At 45.5% G+C, this 22,388-nt stretch overlaps 1 protein-coding gene across 2 annotated transcripts; it reads right to left on the bottom strand.

Annotated features, from left to right (window-relative positions):
• Positions 1–1,373: 1,373 nt before the first annotated feature.
• On the bottom strand, positions 1,374–22,375 carry LOC144129142 (elongation factor 1-delta-like). Of its 2 annotated transcripts, XM_077663078.1 has the most exons (10): positions 22,239–22,375; positions 21,771–21,886; positions 21,313–21,402; positions 17,709–17,796; positions 15,071–15,189; positions 8,180–8,260; positions 8,020–8,083; positions 7,167–7,292; positions 6,064–6,179; positions 1,374–1,463 (listed from the first exon to the last, which is right to left on the bottom strand). In XM_077663078.1, the coding sequence occupies exons 2-10, from the start codon at positions 21,873–21,875 to the stop codon at positions 1,425–1,427; spliced, it is 828 nt and encodes a 275-aa protein (XP_077519204.1). In that variant the 5' UTR covers positions 21,876–21,886; positions 22,239–22,375; the 3' UTR covers positions 1,374–1,424. The 2 variants fall into 2 exon arrangements, with proteins under 2 accessions (XP_077519204.1, XP_077519205.1); XM_077663079.1 differs by lacking the exon at positions 21,313–21,402.
• Between the last annotated feature and the right edge of the window lie 13 nt (positions 22,376–22,388).

Here is a 22,388-nt window from a genome sequence, read left to right as displayed (position 1 = left end):
GCAGCGTTTTTGCCACAGCGTTCGTGCCAATGTATGCAGCGTACATCTCTCTGTCACTATCGCCACGTAGCTCAAAACGCGAATAACAGTTTGATAGTAGTTTTAGTTGATAAGATGATGCACAGCGCAAGACTGCGTTGCAGTTACCAAGACCTCTGCGACGTGTCGGAACACGAGGCGTGTCTGGCTGTGGCAACAGCCTAGTGCTCTTGTGCAGTGGCCAGCGCTGACCTGTTCGGGCTGCCGCGGGTTTGAATCCCACTCGTGGATGTTTTTTAAAGCGAAAGCTTTCCTAGGCTATGTCGACAAGATTGTGTCCGCAAAACATGTCCGCAGCAGTTGCCTGTTCGGGCTGCCGCGGGTTTGAATCCCACTCGTGGATATTTTTTAAAGCGAAAGCTTTCCTAGGCTATGTCGACAAGATTGTGTCCGCAAAACATGTCCGCAGCAGTTGTGAGGAACTTGAAAGAGGTAGCGCCAAATGAATGGTTGTAATCGAAATAGGATGATGTGAGGATGCTGCACAAAAAAAATTATGTCGTTAGAGTGATTAGTTAAGCCAAAAATGTCCAAAAAGTGGACGGAGCCTGGGCAACATGTGGCGCCAAATTTGAAAAAACTGGAAGTGTGGGTGGAGCAAACGCGTGGCGCAAAGTTTGAAAACTCGGAATGGGCAATTGATGGAATTTGACTAAGACAATTGTGGTAATTGGGAAATTGGATGAACTTACATCAGTGCTTAATCAATTAGCAAAGAGAGGCGACGAGTGAAGCAAAGAGAGGAAAAAGAGGGGTAAAGAGAAATGAGGCGTCAATGCTTTCGCATTCCTCCAATGTGGGTTACCGCAGCAACCTCAACGTTTTTTGGTTTGGTTTATAGGGGTTTAACGTCCCAAAGCGACTCAGGCTATGAAGGACGCCGTAGTGAAGGGCTCTGAAAATTTCGACTACCTGGGGTCCTTTAACGTACACTGATATCGCACAGTACACGGGCCTCTAGAATTTAAACTCCATCGAAATTCGACCGCCGCGGCCGGGATCGAACCCGCATCTTTCGGGTCAGCAGCCGAGCGCCATAGCCACTGAGTGAGCCACCGTGGTGGCGATATTTATTTGATTTATTCTTATTTCTTTCACTTGACAAAAACCGACAAACATCGCAAACCCACAAACATCCGAAGATTTTGCTCCGGGTTTACCCATCGGAATAGTGCTTTCGCACTAATATCTTTGGCGCAGCTCTCGTGCGATTTCACCAAAAACGACCCATCTGTAGCAGCATGTAGAAGGTTCAATGCCATGATGCAGGTTGATGCAACTGGCGGTGTGGCATTCCCACGCGACTGCATACTCTAAAAGGAAGGCACCATGCGTTTCGTGCAAAAATTGACACAAAAATTTATTAAGTGGTTCCCGTGTCAGCTTTAGATCTTGTTGAATGCAGCAATGTCCACACTTTGTACCTGCAACATAAAGGAAAAGTGAACACAGAGTATCGCTATTGCACCATCATCGTCATCATCATCAGCTGTGAAGACGTTACTTTGGTTTTCTGCATGTTAGTTTTAAGACCTACAGCTCTCCTCTGCCTGTCTAACTCATTGATCATGCTTTGCAGCTGACCTCCTGAGTGACTGTGCAAGGCAATGTCATCAGTGATTCGCTAATTACTTAGGTATTCTTCATTAACCCTTATACCCAACTGTTCCCAATCCAGGCATCAGAACACCTCCTGTATACAGGCAGTGAATATATAACAACTAATATATTAACTAAGGGAGCTGCTGTTGAGGCTGCAAAGAAGCACAGTTTAGGTTGTAGGCCTCTTTCTATATTAGGATACAACTTAAAAAACTGGAGTTGGTAATAATGAGCCATGGTCTGTAACGTCTCGTATTACTGTTCTGACTAGTTTCAACAGTAAACAAAATCAGCCTTTTAATCTTGGACTATATCAAACAAGCCAAAGGCATCGAAAATGTCCCCTTTATAATTCCGTCTTGTGATTAGCTGCTTGTTTGCCAATTGAAAAAATTTTGTAATGGATTACTTTTTGTCATCGAAGAATTCTGTGTGTCACTAGGTATCGATCACCGGTGATCGAAAAATTCAAACTGCTATGACAGCGCGACCGTTACAGACTTGCTGAGTCATCTGGTTTGTTGTTCACACATTGAACTTTCATTTCCTGCATAACTTGTATTTCTGCCACCAGTTGGTAATTTTTGAAGTGCACTTGAAGTTGAAGGTGCGGCGTTGAATGCTCCGAGCAAAGCGTCAAAGTCGGGGACGGAGCGCACTCGAAACAACCCTATGGCACGCAATTCTGCTGCGTCTAAAGCATTTATTTTTGATGCATCGTGTAGCAGGGACTCCGACGACGATGTTGCATCGTCAGATTGTTTCCGAAGCTCAAACTGCTCAACCAGAGCCCGGAACACTGGCCTGTTTGTTTATTTTCTTCTTCCCGGACCGTTTGCGCAAACCGGAGCGCTCCTATGCAGCCGCTACGGTGATGATGCGCCATCTAGTTTGTTCTTCAGAAACTACAGTTTCGTTTTCTGCATAGACTGCAATTTTCTTGCGAGGTGCAAATTTCTTAAATGCCCTTGAAGCGGACACTATTGCATAGAGTGCTCCCAGCGCGGCGACGGTGCGCGCTCGCAAAAACCCCGCTGCATGCGATTCTACCGCATCGCCAGCACATATTTTCGATGCTGCTGCTATGAAACATATGAAGGCTCTACGATGATGCAGTGCTATCTGGTTTGTTGAGAAACTAATTTCATTTTTCTGTGTAGATTGCGATTTCCCCACTAGGCGCAAATTTTTGCAATGCCCTTTAAAGCGGGGGCTATGGTGTAGGCTGCTCTGAGCGTGGCATTGAGCATGGAGATGGTGCGCGCTCGAAAAAAACAAACCCCGCTGCACGAGAGTACAGCATCGGCAGCAGATATTTTCAATGCATCGAATAATACAGCTTGTGACGATGGGATTCTGGTTCGGAAGCTGAAATGGCACAAACGGAGCTTGGAACATAGGCCTGTTAGCTGTATTTGTATAATACAGTGAAAGCTCGTTGATTCGAACCTCGATAATTCGAATTTTCGGATAATTCGAAATACACTACTTGATCTGGCCAAGCTCCATACAGATCTGTTGTATAAAGAAGCCCGTTAATTCGAAAGCGGGTCGGTTCTGCTACAGATAATTTGAACTACGCGCCGCCGCGTCTGGGCGGCTTGGCACAAAGCATGTGCCCCCCCCCCCCAAAGAAAGAAAGCACCTCTGCATAGTTCGAGGCTGCACACGTCCTAAACGGGGACAGAAGGTGGAACCAGATAAAACGTGGAAGAGTGGGTAAAGCCTAAATGGTGCCATCACTGGCGCAGTGGCCGGCGGCACCGTAGGGTAGGAGTTGGCGGCTGCCTACTCTCTTTTCTGAGCAGCCTCCGAAATTCGCACCTAAATACTCGTTAATTCGAACCCTCTTAATTCGGAAATACGGATAAGTACTGTCAGCGCAGTCCCAGCCAACGCCCATGAAAAGCTATGACTTCGGACGGGTGCTACAAATTACGTGCGAAAAACTTTTTTTTTTTCTTTGCAAGTGTTGTCCATCCTTCCACCAGTCGCCAACAGAAGCGTGCAGTCAGCCGTGATCATGACGCCGGTTTTTAGCATGTTCGCTGCAAAAGGCGTTTGCTGCTATCATTTGTTCCTATGGTTGCGTGGCAGTAGACTGCGTCGACCCCAATCACCCATGGCAGGGAAAGGCGAATGTACTGAAAATGAGGCTTGCACAACCGGACAAGCACTAGCACTCTGCCAAGTTCACTTCCCCCCTTGCTAACGTCAAAAGGTAAACACACTATGATGTTATCGCTGCACAGCATCTTAGCGCACTGCCAAGAAATGCGTTGTGGACCGTGACGTGAAGGTGCGAAACGGGGGCAAGCGTTTTTTTTCTTTCATTCTTAAGCAAAAATTGGGGGTGGGTGGGTTCATTACGCGAGTGGGCTCGTTACGTGAGTAAATACGGTACATACACCGTAATGCAAATGGTTCTTGTCAGTTTTTTTCGAGGCCATTCAATAATTCGAACATTGGATAATTAAAACTTTTTCCCCCGGTTTTGTGAAGTTCGAATTAACAAGCTTTTACTGTACTTGTATTTGTATAATTTTTCTCGGTTTTTCCTAGAATGATATTAGTTGCAATATGTATTTTTAAAAAGCACGCTTATCAAGTTTTATTCTGGCATATAACATAATACTTCTAACAGTTTTTTTTGTCAGACTATATCATATCAAGGATACACTGAAATCAGCATTTTCAAAAAATATAAAGAAAGAATTATGAACTCAAAAAGTATTTGTGTTATAACTTTTACGTTTTAGTGCCAAGTTAAAAAGAATTTGAATCATTTTGTAATTGCTAGAATTTTATTTATTTTGGAGAGTTATTGTCATGTGAATACAAATTTTTTGTTCCTTTTTAATGTTTTCTTGTGCTTTTCTATTTTTTTCACAATATCTAAAACAAGTATTTCTATAGAAATAAATGTGATTAGAAAGCGCATTCTATTTCAATCATTTTTATGCATTTTTTATGCTTTTACCTATCACAAGTTTTCTAGAAAGAAGTTTGTCTGAGACGTATCAAAAACAGTCCTTTTTCCCGTGGTAACGAAAACGTTAATGTGGGCGGAACTTCACAGCAGACTTCCTAGTTGTATCCGACCATAGCAGTGATAATGCCCATATCTCAGGCTTTGCTTTAACATAAACAATGCCCAGGGTGGCACCAGAAATCAAATCAGCTGCTCCAAACTACGTTCACAGCCATAGCAGAGACTGCAAAAGAAACTGGCTATGCGAATTAAGTATTAACTAGACACTTCGATTTATTCTGTGCTGTACAGTTCCCATTTATAATAAACTGAACTTACGCAAGAATAAAGTAAAATATTATGAATTATTTTATGACCTATTCTTGCACAAACAACAAGCAATGGCTGAGCTTGCATACCAATAAATAGTAATTCGGGAATGGAGCGATAGAGAAGAGTTCACCCAAGCAATTATTAAAAAAAAATGAAGGGGGGAGCAAAGAAGGAGAGTGAAGCTTGAATATGTACCATATATACCGTGGCTCAAAGGCATAGTACACACTATTGAGAAGCTGCATGAAAAGTTGCATGTATTTTGCACCCAACAATCGCTGCACTGATATACTACTGAAAGCTACCAATGGGCATAATTAGCTTGCTGAACATCTTTCTAGTGCTAAGTGGTACATTCTGCCTACACTACTTTGCCATCTGTCTGCTGTCTGCAACACTCGGCCGTAACTGTACACAGAAAAAGAAATTAAAAACTTCAGACACTCGCCCAAAGCAAGCTGTGAACGCCAGCGGCAGCTGTGCCCTGAGATAAACGCCTGAAACATGCTTTTGCACGCACATGCCTTTCCTTTCCTCAAACTTGCTAGCAATGCTAAGCATTACAGTTGGTACGCCTCTCTGCACAAACTTGACTGAGCTCTAGTGCTACTCCACTTTTTCCCTCAGATTTTCTCTATGAATGGCTCCATAGCCATTTAATTTCTACCTGTTCCTCGGAAAAGTACCAATGTCCACCTCACTGCTCAAAAGTAGCCCTCAATCGTAAAGCACCTTCCCCAACACCCTTGGCATTTGACAGTACCAAGTGCCAAGGCATCAATGGTGCCAGCACAGCATGACTGGCTAACACTTATGCTAACATCTGCTCAAAACAATTATGGTCACCAAGCAGCAAAACTGTCGATTTTTCACACGCTTTCTGAAACATACAAGGGCTCCGCAAATTTTCAAAGAAGCAGTTCCGCAAACTTGTGGTAGCTGCTTTACACCATCGGTGTGAATTGGCCATTCTTTCACAGCCTACGAGGTCGTATTAGTGCTGCTGCAACTAAAATGAACCTCCATGCACAGTGCATTTCAGACATCAAGCAGGCTTCACAGTGGTGTGAACAAGGTGACCACCATCAGTGATGCGAGGCCAAGGCATTAATACTGACCAGATCCTCGATGCCCTCAATCTTCTCCTGGAGCTCGTCAATGCTGACCTTGTCATCCTCTACAACGCAAACAATCTGTAGCTTGTTGATTCCATAAGCCAAGGGCACGAGCTTGGCTGCAATGGAATGGAGTGGGCGTACTTTGATGGAACGATCAATGAAGAACAGGAGAAGGGGGTTTCTATGAACATCAACAGCAAAGCCCAATGCGATTACTTCAAACTTGCACACTACTGGCTGAACGAGCAAAAAACTTGCTTAACAGTGGCAGCGCTAAGAGTTGGGTTATGTGATCTGTGGCACCATTTAACCAATGAGAACAGAGCACTGCAGTATTCACCAGCTCATTGTTAAGAATGTGGCCCATGTCAGCCTGAGAGCGTGCCCTCGAACAAAGAGGAGGGGAGAAACTCCCACTTGCAGTGTGAAAACAAGTGGCAGCTCAGTGAAAGAGGGATGTACATATTTTTCAACAAAGCATTGATAATGCCAATTAATGTTGATGCATGTGCAGTGAGCAAAATACAAAGTGTGTAAAATGGTACTTTTGATTGACTTGCAAGCTTTTGCGATATTTTTGAGAAAAAAAGATAAGAACTGCACCGAAAAGAGATGTGCTTCTGCAGCATTTAGAAGACCGGCTAATCTCATGATCTCAGGTACAGCCCAGACCCCCCTCCCCGAAAAAAGACAAAAATGTGTATATTCGAGGCCCATAAAGCTTCTGGTCTAATTTACAAAATGCAAGCCCATCTGGCACATTTGTGGATTGTGCATATTCTGTTAAGTGCACAAAGCTTCTCTGAGCTGTATGCAGTACTTTAGTTATTGGTGCCCAAAATTAAAATTTTCCAAGAAAATGCAACCCACGGAGGTCTGGGTATTCAGTACCCAGACATCTGTGGGTCACATTTTTTTGGTGATGCTCAAAAATTTCTGCACTGACAGCCCCATGTTTTCAACCTGCTTGCACTGACTGACTCAACCTAAAATTGCCTGCATACTTTTGCACTCTGCATCTTACCACTCACAGACAGGCAAGTGCCGAGGCTGGGAATTGAGCGCAAAGGAGCAAAGTGGGAAAGGGCCAACAAATTACTCACAGGCTCCCCAGAGCAGGCCATCCATTTCGATGCGCCGCACGTTTTCCTCCATGGCCTTCATGTCGGTCTCGTCATCCCAGGGCTTCACGTCCAGCACAATGTTCGATTTGGCCACCACCTGAGGTTCTGCACGTATGCATACACAAGATGATGTCATTCACGAGGAAAAATTCCTCCCCCAGTCTGAAAAATCAAGACACCTGAATATTTGGCATAAAGCAGTCAGTGACTGCAATGAAAGGACAACCTTCTAATATATTTCGTGCCCATATGATGAACTCAGCGTAGAAAGTAACAAGGGTGACTACAAGTACCTGTAATGCCACTAGCAGCGGCAGTTTGATTCTGTTTCGAACCACTCCCCCCCCCCCACTTCAGTCAGCATTTGCCATCTTTGGTGCCATTAGCACGCTGCTAAACATTAACACAAAGTGCCGCACTGGCCAACTCCCTTTTCACCTGGCAAAGAAGTTTATAAACACGGTGCCAAAAACAAAAATAACAAATGTGTTCAGTGAGCGCAGCAAGCATGCAGGTGTGCATGCCCCATCACGTCCACTGCGCCAGAAATGAGAGAATGCCTCATATAGAAGCAGGAAACAAAGAGAAAGTGAAAGAACTGCAAGCTTTTGCAAGATGGTCTAGAAAACTTCACATTCTTTTCTTGAGTTGCGATCTACTCTTCCTAGCAACACACTACATCCACGCGAGTGAGACTTGGGGGCTCACTTGGGTTCACATTGGATCACTACCCCCAGAAGTGTCAAGCAACACCTGCCAACTTCTTACACAAAGAACTGGTGCAGGCATCCAATCAAGCCAGAGTATCAGAAACCAAATCAAGGGCGCTCACTTTTGGACTTCTTCTCCTGGTATGCTTTGAGACGTTCATCCCTTGCCTTGTTTGCTTCCTCGTCCTGCAAAGAGCAACAAAAATGCACGAACATAAAAGCATCGGCAAATCGCTTCCCTGACTCAAGTGACTTCAACTCTGTGCAAGAAGTGAAACTAACCTCTTCTGAGCCAAAAAGGTCGATGTCGTCGTCATCATCATTTGCCTCCTTTTTGGCAGGTGCGTGGTTTGCAACCTTAGCCTGAAAGTAAGCATGAATGGTCAGCTTGTTACCTGAAAAGGCAAACTGCTGAATAGTAGTTAACATCAATCTCTTGACGATGAGACAACTATCAATCCGAAGAATAACATTCTTGCCGATTCCAGGAAATATGTTTGCATAGGCAGAAAGGAAATATGTTTGTGTGGACAGAAATCAACATACTACTAGTGCAGCAAGATGTTTGCAAGGGCGCACAAATATTAAAAGATTTTGATTAACTAACCGAAAATCTGCACCTTTATCTCGACGAACTAAGTGGGTACTGCACACTTAAAATTTAGTTTTTTTTTTTAGTACGGGGATAAAATAATAGGTAATGATGCCACACCACATTATTCCTTGACAAGTATCTAATACGTGGTGCCTACTATGGCAATCAATGACAAAATGGAGCAGCCAACCTGCATGAGAGCATTACATTATGATAATGTAATGCTACCAATTTAGTTGCTATCATCAGTAGTAAATTTTTTTTATTCTCTGTGAATGAGGTTTCTTTGTCTCATACAGCACAAAATGCAGTTTCTTACCACCAGTAGACATCTCTCCTGTGACACCATAACTCTTGATGAACAAAAAGAAAACCGAAGGAGTAATTGGAAAAAAATATCAGTTTTAATTAGGCTTGTTTATTTTTTTGATGGGCACCCTGATTAAGCCCTGTTGCATTTGAAGCATTTTTCCCCTCGGCTGAGGGCATGTTCAAGCAGCACTAAGCTGCCAAACTATGGTTAACTTCACTTTTGCCAAGCTGAAACTACCCACCAAATTCACAAAGACATCTCAACTTGACTCTCCGTAGAGTCTAGGTAACAGCCGTGCCTCCATTCGAGGGACAGTTGGGATTCAAGAATGCCACTCGCTGTTTCCTACGAGGAGGAGTTCCCCGAGAAACCTCCCTTCAACCCTCTTCCCTGGAGAAAGCGTGAATGGCGTATGGGGACAAGATTAAGTCGAAAAGTTTGTACAATGACATGGGACTGCCAACTGCATGCGTATTTTGTCATGCAGTGCCACCTGAAGGACCTTCACAAAGAACGTCGGCATTTACTGCCTAGTAAAACATCTCTTGCGAGCTACATGACCAAAGCAACAGTGAAAAACGGCCAAAGATGCTTGTGCACCTGGTAACCTCGCTACCGGTAACGTAGTGTTTGCATAGGGCATGGAAGAAGGACAGAATTCAGGAGAGGCCGTCACGTCACATTTTTTGAAGCCGGACATGATGGCTCCCCCTTGCTAGTTGGCTGCCACCTCAGAGCACTTGAGCATGCGCAGCAGACAATGCTGTTGCGCCCAATGTAGTAATGGCTGCATTGCTGACCAAAAAATTCCAGCAGTCCTTGCAACAGCATGCGAGTTCCGGCACACTTTTTGTCAAGCAGCTCAGGCAGCGAGAGCATCTCCTAAGCTTTCCTTCCTCCATGGTGTAGGGCATTTGGAAATGGTGTGAAAAAAATTGGCAGTGGCTTAAACTTGGCTAGCCCTGGAATTCAGTGAAAACCAAGCACGCTTGCTAAGCGTCTGAGGCTCGTCCATGGCAGCTCCGCTACACGCTCACAACAGCCGTTCTATATATACCCACACGACCACGTGGTATCACATGGTCTTGAGACACCGCCATCGGATGTCATCAAGTGGCTTCACATCACCTCATCGAAGGTTTTAAGGTCAAAAGTCAACCCAAAGGTCACCTAATGTCAAAAGTCAGGGGTCAACTAAAGGCCATGGGTCAAGGTCAGGGGTTCGACATCATAACTACCTTATATGGTCATACATGGCTAATGTAGTTGGGCTGAAGGTCGTTCAAGGTCATTCTCCGGCCTAGGTGATGACTGGTTTACCTAGCGTAGTGAAGCTTTTCGCTTCAAAACTTACTGGGTATTTGTGCAAAATTTACCTCACCCGTGGAGACGAGCAGTGAAAAATGGCCTGCTTCTAAGTAGCACGTTGCATCGCATGATCCTGAAGTAGCGAAATGGACTCCCAGAAGTGAACAGTTTGCTGGTTGGAAGCCAGCCGGGAGCCGCAATTGTAAACATGCTTGAAAAGCCATGCCCTTCCGCCGACTGCAATTATCCCTTTGGCTGCATGAGCGAAACCACCCACTTCCTCACCAACGGGCAAGCCACTGATGGGTACAGCACAGATGTTTACACTCCACAATCATGCCTCCAGGGCTCCTGCTATGCAATACACTGTTCCCTACAAGTGCATCACTGTCATCAAGAACTTCACAATGCGGGTGATGAGCAGCTTGCTCTGCTGCTCTGTACACGGTGGGCTGTGAAACGTTGCTCAGGTTGCCGCTGATGACTTGTAATTTGCCCGTGCTGTATGACCATTTTGTGATGAACAGCTGCTGGAGCTGTTGGATGCTGGAGGCAACAAGTGGCCACTATTATCCATGCTCGGTGTCAGCGGCAAGCATGCACACGAGGAGGCTAGACACGATCGTGTTCGCAAAACGATAACTTGACAGAAATTCTGGGTTGAATGAACTGAGGCCGTCACTCAGCCAATGCTTTGACCCTGCATCCGCATCGCATGCATGTCCGTGAAAAGCTTCGTTCACGGGTCGAAAAAAATCCACATCGTCAATAAATGCTGTGATCTATCTTGTTTACAAGCAAACTAGTGGTCAAGGAGCACTCAACATAGCACTGGCGCTACCTGGAGGTTCTTGACAAAAACCTAAAGTTTTTCATTCTCGAGGAGTGATTCGACTGAGCTTGGTTTCTGAAAAACAAAACAGGCCTCGAGGGCAGTCTGGAGTTGAGGCATATTTATGAATTCAGCCCTATGGTACTATCACAAAAATAAGTACAGTCGACGACTGATTTTTCTGGACTCTATAGGGACCGCGAAAACGTCAGAGAAAACAAATTTCACTGCCACTGACTTATGGCCAATATGCTAGAGAAAGGGGGGCAGTAGTTTTGTGCATATTCTGAAGCTCCTCATGACAAGACCCCGCTGTGTGTCGTGTACACAGACAATGGGAGTCAACTGCTTTCACGAGCTCAGTGTACAATAGCTGTACTGAAGTTGGCATGCTGCCGATGAGTGCACAGGTTGGGACAATGTCTAGATGCAAAAGCGAACCCGCTGCTGCGGGAACTGCTATGTGCCTGCAGAACGAAGCTACAAACAGCAAAAGCAAGTGCTCAGTTGACATTGGCCTTCGCAATTAGGCCTAGAGACTAGAGCCAAAATCGGCACTGTAACCGATCATATGTACTCTGCGGTGGCTTGCGTATGATGAGCAGTGTTCTGCCTCCCATCAAAACGCCAGTTGTCGACGGTTTTACGACAAAAAAGTCAGGATTGCAGTGCGTTTTGCCGCGGGCACACTGATCTCGCTTTGAAATGCACCACCATTTGCTTCCGCACTCACAGTCTCCATGACGATGTACGCCTCCAACGTACTTCGCTGCTACCTCTTCCCATATTCGGGACGAAAAACTTGGCATAAATGAGTTCCGCGAACTGTGACCACAGTTCAAGTTTGTGCGACAGACGTCCAAGAATGGTGCAAATCCAAAACCACGCAGACGCAGTGTTCAGACTCGCGGAGAATATCAGCCTCACCATTCAAGAGGCTCCCTTTCAGGATGAATTTCGTTTCGTTTGGTTGCTTTCAATCTCCCTTCAGTTTGGATTAACAAGGTTCCACTGTACACATCAATACAGTGAAAGCTCGTTAATTCGACCCCCGTTAATTCGGACAATCGGATAATTCGACCTGCACGCATGGTCCCTACAATTATATATAGGAGTCTATGGGGCAAAACTCTCGTTAATTCGGACAAATTTTACCGCCCATCGGTTAATTCGACCTAGTTCCACGGCCCGCCAAGAGCGGCGCTACTGTAAAGTTGGAAATTGTCAAAGAAAATATTAATGATAATTGTAGGGGAAGTTCTTTGTTGTTTGAGGCCAGGACTGGAGTTTTGCGGACTAAGACGTATAGAGTCAGGTACAAGGAGATAGACACTTTGTGCATTGCGTGCGGAGAGGAGGAGGAAACGGCTGAACACTTGATACTTTTCTGTAAAGGGCTTCACCCTACAGTGGAAGGCAGCGGGGCTGACTTACCCAAGGCATTGGGGTTTAGGGATAGTGAAGGGAAAGTGGATTTTAAGAGGTTAGAAGTAACCAAGCGAAGGTTATCTGATTGGCGGCTAAAAGCAAGACAGGAGTAAAATTTCACAAGACATGGCTAGGTGGCTTGAGCCACCGCCCGATGTAAAGGGTTCAGCCGTATCCATCCATCCAAAAAAAGAATGTAGCGTAGGCCATCTGTACGGTCATCGTCATCAGCAGTGCGAGAGAGGGCGAGGGAAGCAAGGTTAGCAGTGGCCGAAGCGCCCGGTGTCTTTCTTTGTGCTTCGTTGCCTCTTGCAGTCGTGCTCAGTCGTCGTGTTAACCCTATCTTCAGCAAGTCTCGTTTTGGCGTGTGTCGTCGTTGCCCCGTGTTTCTTGCTGCTACGATCGCGGTTATTGAACCCTAACACGCCTTTTCTGGATATTGCGTGCTTTGCCAGCGTGTTTACTGTGCTGTTTTCGAGTGCGTAGCGCGCCGTGCCTGCGCGCCTCGCCATCGCGTCCTGCTCCGTTGGCGACACCGGCAAAGCGGCCGAAGTACAACCAGGCGAAGGACCTAGCCACGAAAGTGGAAATATTGAAGGTGCTGAAGGATGGCGTTTCACGCTCTGACGTGATGGTCAAGTATGATGTTAAAAGAACCACCTTGGCCACTTACGTGAAGAATGAAAACAGCATTATGGAGGCGTTTGACAGTGAAGCCTGCGGTGACAAAAGGAAACGACTGCGGACTGCGGCCCACCCGGAACTCGAAGAAGCCGTAATGCGATGGATTAGAAACGCACGTGAGGCCTACCTCCCTGTGAGTGGGCCATTAATTTGTGCCCAGGCCACAAAAATGAATCTTGAAGAGTTCAAAGCTTCTGAAGGTTGGCTTGCTCGCTTCAGAAGCCGTCACAATCTGACTTTTAAGAGTGTGTGTGGCGAAAGAGCATCCATGGACGAAGACAGGATCGAGGAGTGGCGGATCACCAGGATTTGTGAACACCTAGCTGCGTACGACGCTCCGAATATATTTAACGCCGACGAAACAGCGCTTTTCTTCAAAGCACACCCGGATAAGACGATCACCTTTAAAGGTGACCCCTGCACAGCAGGGAAAAGAAGCAAAGAAAGGGTCACTGTGCTACTTGCCGCCAACATGACGGGAACAGAGCGTCTGCCTTTCCTAGTGATCGGAAAGGCTCAGAAGCCGAGGTGCTTCAAGAACGCGTGGCGCCTTCCGGTTGAATACCAAGCCAACAAGAAGGCTTGGATGACGTCCAGCATATTTCAGTCCTGGCTTCATCAAATGGATCGGCGTTTTCGAGCTGAGAAACGGAAGGTCCTCATGGTTGTGGACAATTGCAGTGCTCACTGCAAGGTGTCGGGCCTGGAATGGATTAAGCTTGCGTTCCTCCCGCCGAATACAACCGCAGCCCTTCAGCCCATGGACCAGGGCATAATCCAGCATATAAAATGCAAGTACAGAAAGCATGTATTGCAGCGCATGCTTCTCTGTATGGAAGCTGGGAAGAAGTACGACCTTACGCTCCTCAGCGCTTTGAACATTCTGGCGCACGAATGGGCCAACACGCCTACAGCAGTTATTGCGAACTGCTTTCGGCACAGCGGTTTTTTGCAACCGAACTGCGGTGTGGGGGAACTGCCGACAGAAGCAGCTGACGCAACCACAGAAGACGACAGCTGTTTCGACAGCGTTTTGCCTCCTGCCGTGCGGCTCGCGGATTACGTGTCCATCGACGATGGTGTCGCCATTGCCGGTCAGCTGACCGAGGACGAAATCATCCAAGAAGTGACAGGCGCCGACAACGACGATTCGTCGGAAGATGACGCTTGTGAGCACCTGCCCCAAACGCCGAAGCGCACGGTGAAAGAAGCCGCAGAAGCCTTGTCCGTGCTGGAAGACTTCTGTGAACAAATTCCGGACGGTTCGCGTGCCGCGGAGCATCTGGCAGCTGTTAGAGCTATTGTAGCCAGTCAAATTCGCCCGAAAAAGCAGACGACGATAACAAACTTCTTTGCCAAATAAAGGTATGTCATGCTGGGGCAAATTTCATGTTTTTTGCGGTTCATTCGATATTTCGACATTCGGTTAATTCGACAATTTTTCGCGGTCCCGTCAGTGTCGAATTAATGAGCTTTTACTGTATAGTGGTTTGGTTATCGGCAGAGTGTGCGAACAAGGTGAGAAAAATCGAGCAGTCAGTTGCAACGAGTGAAATTTCAGGCGTTCTTATATATTGGCTCTATGGGCCATATTGCAGTGCCGGGAAAAAAACCAAATAATCAAGCATGTTAAAAAAATCGGGGGTCCGAATTTCCAGCCGTCCACTGTAGTAAGCATAAAGTAGCCTTGAAAAGTTGATTACACAATCAACTTTTCTCCATAGTCACATTAAATACATCCATGGCACACTGCTCTCGTTTTTTATTACTCAGCTGATTACGCTCACAAATTACAGAAGCCTGCCAGTTGCTTAGGAAGTTTTCACAGATGAAGATCCAACCACAGCCTGAAGATGCTTCAATTTTGAGAGATGTGAGCAGCACTGAAACTCGCAAGTAAGTAATAGGAACACCGAAATACTCTAATGAGGTGAGAAATTCGGAACCTTGAAACTAACTGCATCGCAACGCCTCGTGGGTGCGCTGACACAGCAGCCAGAACAACATGCTCACCTGAGGTGGTGGTGGTGCTGCTGCCTTGACTGGGGCCTTGTCTGCAGCTACACAGCGCTTCTCCAGTTCACTAAGGCGTGCCTCCAACTTGCGCACTGCAGACAGGACCTCCTGCAGTGCTGCACACGTGGGGGGAAGCCGTTACTATTCTCAAGCACCACGCACAGGTAGCTTTCTAAGGCACCAAATTCCCTTGCAGGTGGAACAGCCAGGCAGTTGTACAACAAGCCTCAAATGTACCTATATTATAAGTGTGTGGGTGTAACTGGCGTAGCTTTTATCTCCACATGGACAGCAACTCCCAGTGCTCAATAAGGTCAGTACAGCTGATGCCACGTCGGGCCATGTCAGCTGCAGGGTAATTGATGCACCCTAGATATTTGATACGTCGACACAGTCTGTGTTGACGTATCAAAATGAGACAAAGGTCAGCTGCTTGGCATCTGAAATCACAGCAAACCCCTGTTGAGTTTAGGCTAAAGAAATGAAAGAATAAAACAGCGCACAGTGCAGATGGCTGCTTTATGTCATTAGTCACAAAAACAACAGAAATAACCCAGCCAATAAGTAAACGATAAGTGCAGCAATTTATTCCGCTGTACACTTCTCATGCCAATGAGCAACACTGCAGAGCAAGCTAACAGGCTAAGCAGACAGTTTCATTTGTGGAAGCTTCACAAATGGATGGCATACACTACCATGATCCCATGACCTTGGACTGGGTGCATTCAATATCCTGTTCAATCAATTGGCAGCACACAATCCCCACTTTCCAACCCCACTGGCAAGCCTGATATCCAACATGGCCTTACTGTGCACTAGTGGAACAGAAAGAATACATAGCAACATTTGGCTCTCACACCCTTTAAATAGATGAACATATCAGGATAGCAAGGATAAGCTGTTATGGAGGTCATTACTGAAAAAAAAAGAAATGACAGACTATTTAGCATGTTTAGGTTACAAGAACTAGGTGTGCTCACGCGTCAGTTTTCACTTCGGTTTCAGTTTTGGCTTGATGCTAAGTTTATGAGGGTAATGTGACAGCGATGTGTTCTGGACCCATTGCTCATGGATGGAAATTGATGAAGACGACGAAATCCAAAGCACAGCACGAGAGACTGGCAGTTAAACACGTGGGATTTCTGGTTACGGTGATGACGTAGGAGTCTAATGCTGTGGCCAGCAAAACTGATCTGTTCGTGCCACCACGGGTTAGAAACCCAATTACAGCCACATAGGAGGCCATAAAGCCTACCAGAAGGTGGGCCACAACCTGGAAGGCAAGTTGCCAGGGTGCCAAAGGCTTTGGACAGAAAAACCGACGAAATCTGAAATTGAAGGTTCTAGAGCTAGCCCACTATAAAGTGCACTCTGCACCAGGGTACCCATCTACAGGTTCAAAAGACCCACTTTGATTCAAGGAGTGAAAAGAAAGAAGGGCATTCAAAACTTACTGTGCTTTTTAAGGTATACCAGTTCAAAACATTTAGCTGCAACTTGTCTCTTCATGGCTGAATCTTGACAATCTTGTGCAGACCTAAGCTTATTTGCACAAACTATTTTACAGAAAAGGTAACTTGCATACCAAGTGAAATAATAGAAAAAGCCTGATTTTTTTCCTAGCTGTCTCCATGCTGGCATCTATCTGCATGGCAGAAAGCATGGAGATTTTGAAAAGAGATGAAAAAGGGGTTTTCAATAAAAGTGCATATTCCTGGAATGTCAAGGACGCCACATCATGAATATCCTTAAGGAAGAATTGTTTAAATGTGTTTTGTGGAACTGAGTCATCTGTAGTCAAAATTTGAATTTCAGAGAGTTCACACATTTTCCTCTCCTCATCATTTCTTGCATGCTCAAAGACTGGCGCTCATATGCCGACCCCACCACTGACGCACTTGTGAATTCCCCACTAGAAGGGAGCTTCATGACTCACCAGAGTGACGGTGTTTATTGGCCGCAGCCACAGTAGCTGTGCGAAGCCTGAGTGAACTTAACAAATAGCCATATCTGAACACAATTACGCAGGAGCATGCGATGAAGGAGGGCACAAGCACAAAAAAGTTGTTGGAGGAAACGGCCCGCCAAATTTCTTGTGCGATTGTGGGTTCTCTGCTGCATGTATTATTTGGCTCTGGTGTTCATGATGACAGAATGTAGTGGTTAAGCGAGTTTATGTACTCTCCTCTGGAGGTGTTTCAGAGCCCTTTTAAGCAACTCCTCTTCACTTAACGACAAAATTCGCTTTTGTTCACTTATTATAATTTGAGTTTATCAAAGTGTGGCTGACTTCCTAAGTGGATTTATTCCAGAAGACGGGCCTTGGATGGCACTACCTCTGAAGTCCTATATGAAGGAATTTTACTAATAAAATGGTGCCAATCAGCCTACTAGTGAAACATGTTCAACAGTCAGCTACACACACTCATTCACAATTCAATGGCGTACACATTCTTTCAAAGCCATGCTCTGAAGGCAAATGATGTGTGAATATGTGACCACTTCCCAAGCACTTAACATGAATTAAAAATGCAAACAACACTGCACATAAAACCAGCCGGGTCAGTGACTGCAATACTACTGGCCACAGGACAGCACACTAACAGTCCAGAGCATAACAATGCTGATTACTCACTGTTCTTCATTTCATTGTGCTCCTGCAGAATCTTTTTCTGGAAGGCATCATCATGAGAGGAACTGCCAGACTTGACAACAGCATCACCCTGCATGACAGCACGATACACACACAACTGTCATCTCCACCTGCCTAGCTCCACTGTACCAGAAGCAATCTCTAAAGGGGAAGATATAAACAACACACGAGCATGACAGCACCACAAGTGCAGCACCAAGCACAATTCGTGTGAGCGAAAACTTGGCTACAAGCAAGCCTCCCATCACTACCCAAATCATAAGGCATTAGCAAGTGCCATGGAAACAAATCCATGCACTTGTGAAGTTGAAACCCGCAAAAAAAAGTGCAATGCAACCATGCCAATATATGTCAGAGCTCCCAAGACTCTCAGAAAGCAAGTTTGTGGCGTAAAATTGCGAAGGCTTGCTTGGTGCCCCCGTGGCAGGGATACGATACAAAAGCATCACCAAAGGTAATGTGATCCTAGCTAGTTTACTCATTTGGGTTAATGTACTATCAAAAAAAAGAAGAAGAAAGCAATAGTACTATTTTCATATTAATATATTGGGGCTTCACTATTTGTGAATACTACTACCCACCACCTTGCTAGCTTGTGCGAGAGGTTGCATAAGTGTTGGCATCAGCATGAATAGAGTTCCACTGCCAAGGTGGTCGGAAAACCCATTTGTAACAAGCACTTGCAATCAAACTGGTAAGCAGTAATAGTGGTAGTCAAAAAGCTTGAGAAGTGTTCGAACCTCACTGCCGTCCATTTGGACTGAGGCTCCCCTTTCACAACACATCAAGCTCAGATGCCACCAGCCTACACAAAATAAAGCCTAGCCACCAGGTTTTATCAATAACACCCCATGGGGGTGGGGCTTTATATGAGTGCCCGTTGTATGTAGTTGCACATGTTGGAGAGCCCAGGCTATAGCGTTCGACACTGACACCCTGCCTCCCTCTAAACATACACGCAGAGTGCGTAATCGGTGATTTTGATCATCTTTGCAAATTATTAGCACCACGCACGCGGTGAAAGACCAAAAACTGACCAAAGCCTACATGCACTCACTTGAACACAAGTAATATCCCCATTCACACCCCCTTTCACCATGTCATTTCACCAGTCATCCTGATCAGCGGACAGTGCACATTGAGTGAGTCTCATGCACCTCCTCTCTTTGGCTGTGCCGTCCTTTTTCAATGAGAAAAAGCAAACACTTCAGCTTCACTCTGTCGTTTATTTGTGTCAAAAAAGCCACAGGCGCCCCCAAATCTTTGGTTCATCAATCAGTATTCGTCAGGCATTTATAAATTTTCTGTCTACGTTCTGTTCACTGGACATACACATGATCGTCATTGCAGGTGCCACTTCCTCAAAAACACAGCGTTTTCGACACCTTCGAGACACATAAATCCAAGAGGTCGCACATCAATTTGACGTGCATAAGCACGATGACCAAAACTGCATGAGGTGCGCTCAATTTTCTCTAAACTTCTTTGCAATATTTAATTATCAGGACACAACACACAGAACACAAGTCATAGCAGATGGCCATCAAATGCAGAAACAAGGCAACTAGATAAAAGTGGAATTACCACACTCTGGGTCAACAAATGAAATTAAACCACGAGCAAGAGAACCCATGGACATTTCGCCAAGAAACTGCACGTGAATTAGGTCGCGCCACCTATAAAACTAATATGCACCAGAAAACTGTAGCATAACAAATTAAACCTCAAGCCGATACGTCTATTTCACAACTTTTCAGTAAGCAGACTCGTCTATCAGTGACTTATAGCATCTGTAGAGATGACTCTATAGTATTTAGAGCAATCTGCAACATATTTTTTTAAAAACGTGGTCAATAAAAACAGTTGAAAACAGGCTCACTGAAGCACAGTGCCTTTATACAGACTACCAAAAGAAAACAGCAGCGTTTCAAACTTCTTGTGCAACGCGAACCATCTGCCGTTTATGAATTTCTTCAAAAAGCAGGCCCAGTCTTTGAGCATTAAGCCTTGGTTCTACATTGATGCCCTAGGTAGCAGACAGTTCGCAGACACATTTTGACCTGTGGAGGGCTCAGGACATGGACAATACAAAAACAACAAACAGGCTGAGGAAAATGAAGGAAATGGAAACAGAAATAGCATAGCAGACAGCCGAAGAATGCAATCTTTTGGCAATCAGCTATAGAAAGGAACAGCTCCCATTTGCTTCCTAGAAGCATGCCTAGCGTAACACAGAGGTACAGTCTTTGCAAAGAAGCAACTAGTTGTCTAGTGTTGCAGCACGACAGCACCAAGTATTTGTAAAAGATCAGACTTATGAAGTAGCGCTTTGCCCCTGGCCTTTCTTCTCAATTAAAATTTCATGTAACGTTCGTCTTCCAGGCTCAAATCTATGCAACTTTCCTAAAGTGCACTCTAAAAGAACCAGCACAGCCGACCACAGCAGTTTTTAGGGGCGTCTTAGTAAACACAGCCGCACCCTAAGTGATTGTGCCACCTCTGAAGAAACTTGGGCATGGAAAAAAAAGTAGCAGTGCAGAGAAAAGTTTCTAAAGGGCAAAAAAAAAAATGTGAGCAAGTTGTAGTAAACATGCTGAGCGAAAGCTAACACACACAGCAACTGCCAGCACTGCAAGGTGACAACGTTACGACCTACCAAAACTGATTGCTATTGGAGACGGCAACTATGGCCTAGCCTTGAATAATTTACAATCTAGGGAGTACATAGGACCACATCAACAAATCATGTTTTTGCATTTAGCGAACTGCCACTGCTAGTCATTAACAACGCACTGGTATATGATACCCTCACATAACAAATATGCAACCCTTACCTAACTTCTAATCTTGGGAGAAACAGTCTATACAGTCTATGAGGCAAAAGTGAATGCTGCATCACTACCTGCTAGCTGTTGCCTACACAGTTGTCCACAATTTTGCGACAAAGACTGTACCATTAATACTTCAGAAAAGCTTTACTGCAGCGAAACAAAACAAGTGAAGCAGCAAAAAACAATGCAAAGGTGACATGCAGGGGCAGAGATACATTAGTGCTGGAGCAGGAAGCACGTAGCAGAGGGGAGAGAAGCAATATAACTGCTTAGTTACAGAAACACATAAGCAGACAGGCACTAAACTCCTCAGTTACTACAAGCACGAAAAAGATGGAGCTGTGTTTGTTTCCACCAACTCCAAAGGTTTTCAGTCGCTTGTGAAAAAGATGAAAGCTAAGTTTTGGACACGTGCTTTGGTCATTTATTACCAATCAGAGCTCCTAGTGCTCTGAGGATTTAGTGTGTCCCAAGTGACACATGACACTTCCAGTGTCTGGTACCAATGTTAAGAAAAACTGTACACGAGTAGGTGAGCACATAGGGGAACTTAATGGAATCGAAGCTTGTACAGCACACTGACCTACAGAAAGGGCAAAGGTTGCGCAGAAGGAACAAAGCATAAAAATGGGGGATGGTCTCATGCCTCAGGCTTGTGAAAAACAGACTAACTACATATAACCTCCACACGTCAATACCTCGCCGCCCAGACGAGGCACATGGGCGGGCTAGGAGGCAAGGAGGGTGCTACTCACTGACTGAAGAGAGTTTTTAATTTGCTGCCGAGCCTGGGCTATCTTATCGACTAGAGAGGAACTTTGGGAGCTTTGGGATGACGCCTTAGCCTGGAGGGAGAGAGAAAGAGAGACAAGAACAAGGCACGTCTCGATTAACACGGTGACGCGACAAGCTCAGTCTCCCAGCAGCACCCTAACGTTTTTCCCTTTTACTCATCTTCAGTAGCACATGTGCAGCTTCAAGCGAAAATTTACAGCGCTGTCAGCAAACTTTGGACAACACAGCAAAGCTAGTAATTAAGCGGTCACCTCGAAACCAAGTTCTTTCTTGCTTTGGACGTTACACAGCAAAAGCTCAGTAGGCAGCAAAAGTGCCCGCATGCCCCTCCTCTCGGCGCGTTGAGTAATCAGCGAATGCGCTGCCGCAAGGTGAGCAGTGAATACTCCCGAGGGTGAGAAGCAGTCCGCAGCGTTACCTTGGCGAGTTGATCCCGGTTCAAGTAGCAGAGGTACTGCTTCTCAGCATCGTCATACTTTGCCTTGTCAAGCCAGACCGAATCGAGGGTGAGTGGATGTGCCATGTCGTTGAACTCTGCAATACGAGATGCGGCCCACAAGGTTAAACACGTTCGCAGGGGCCACTACGGTTTTGAAGGACGTCGCAAATCGCACGTGCAGTTCAGGCGGCGCAATCAACACGTGGTAGGCCGAGTAATAAATAGCAAAAACGCCAAAAATAAGCACTGACGGTATCGAGTGACGACATCTTTGTCACGGACTGCCAAATCAGTTGCTCGTCCCGGTACATCACAGGCACCGAGAGGAAATGCAAGAATCACGACTCTTTCACAATAGCGGCACAGCTGCCCCACAGTGTGTAACGCAGAACTTTCTTGGTATCTGGCGCTTATTGTCACATTATAGAAGACAAAAATTCAACCCACCGGCTGCCGACACACACAAGAAGGCAACGTGCTGCAAAAGAGGAGTCGGCAAGATTTGTTCCCGTTTACGACACTGAACGGAGCCACATGCGTTACCCGCCTTTTAAGTTATTAGTTTGCGTTAAATTAACCACAAGTACCATAAAATTG

Source organism: Amblyomma americanum, chromosome 4 (assembly GCF_052857255.1).
Source record: "Amblyomma americanum isolate KBUSLIRL-KWMA chromosome 4, ASM5285725v1, whole genome shotgun sequence".
Classification (NCBI taxonomy): Eukaryota; Metazoa; Arthropoda; class Arachnida; order Ixodida; family Ixodidae; genus Amblyomma; species Amblyomma americanum.
This window is presented reverse-complemented; position numbering and strand designations above follow the sequence as displayed.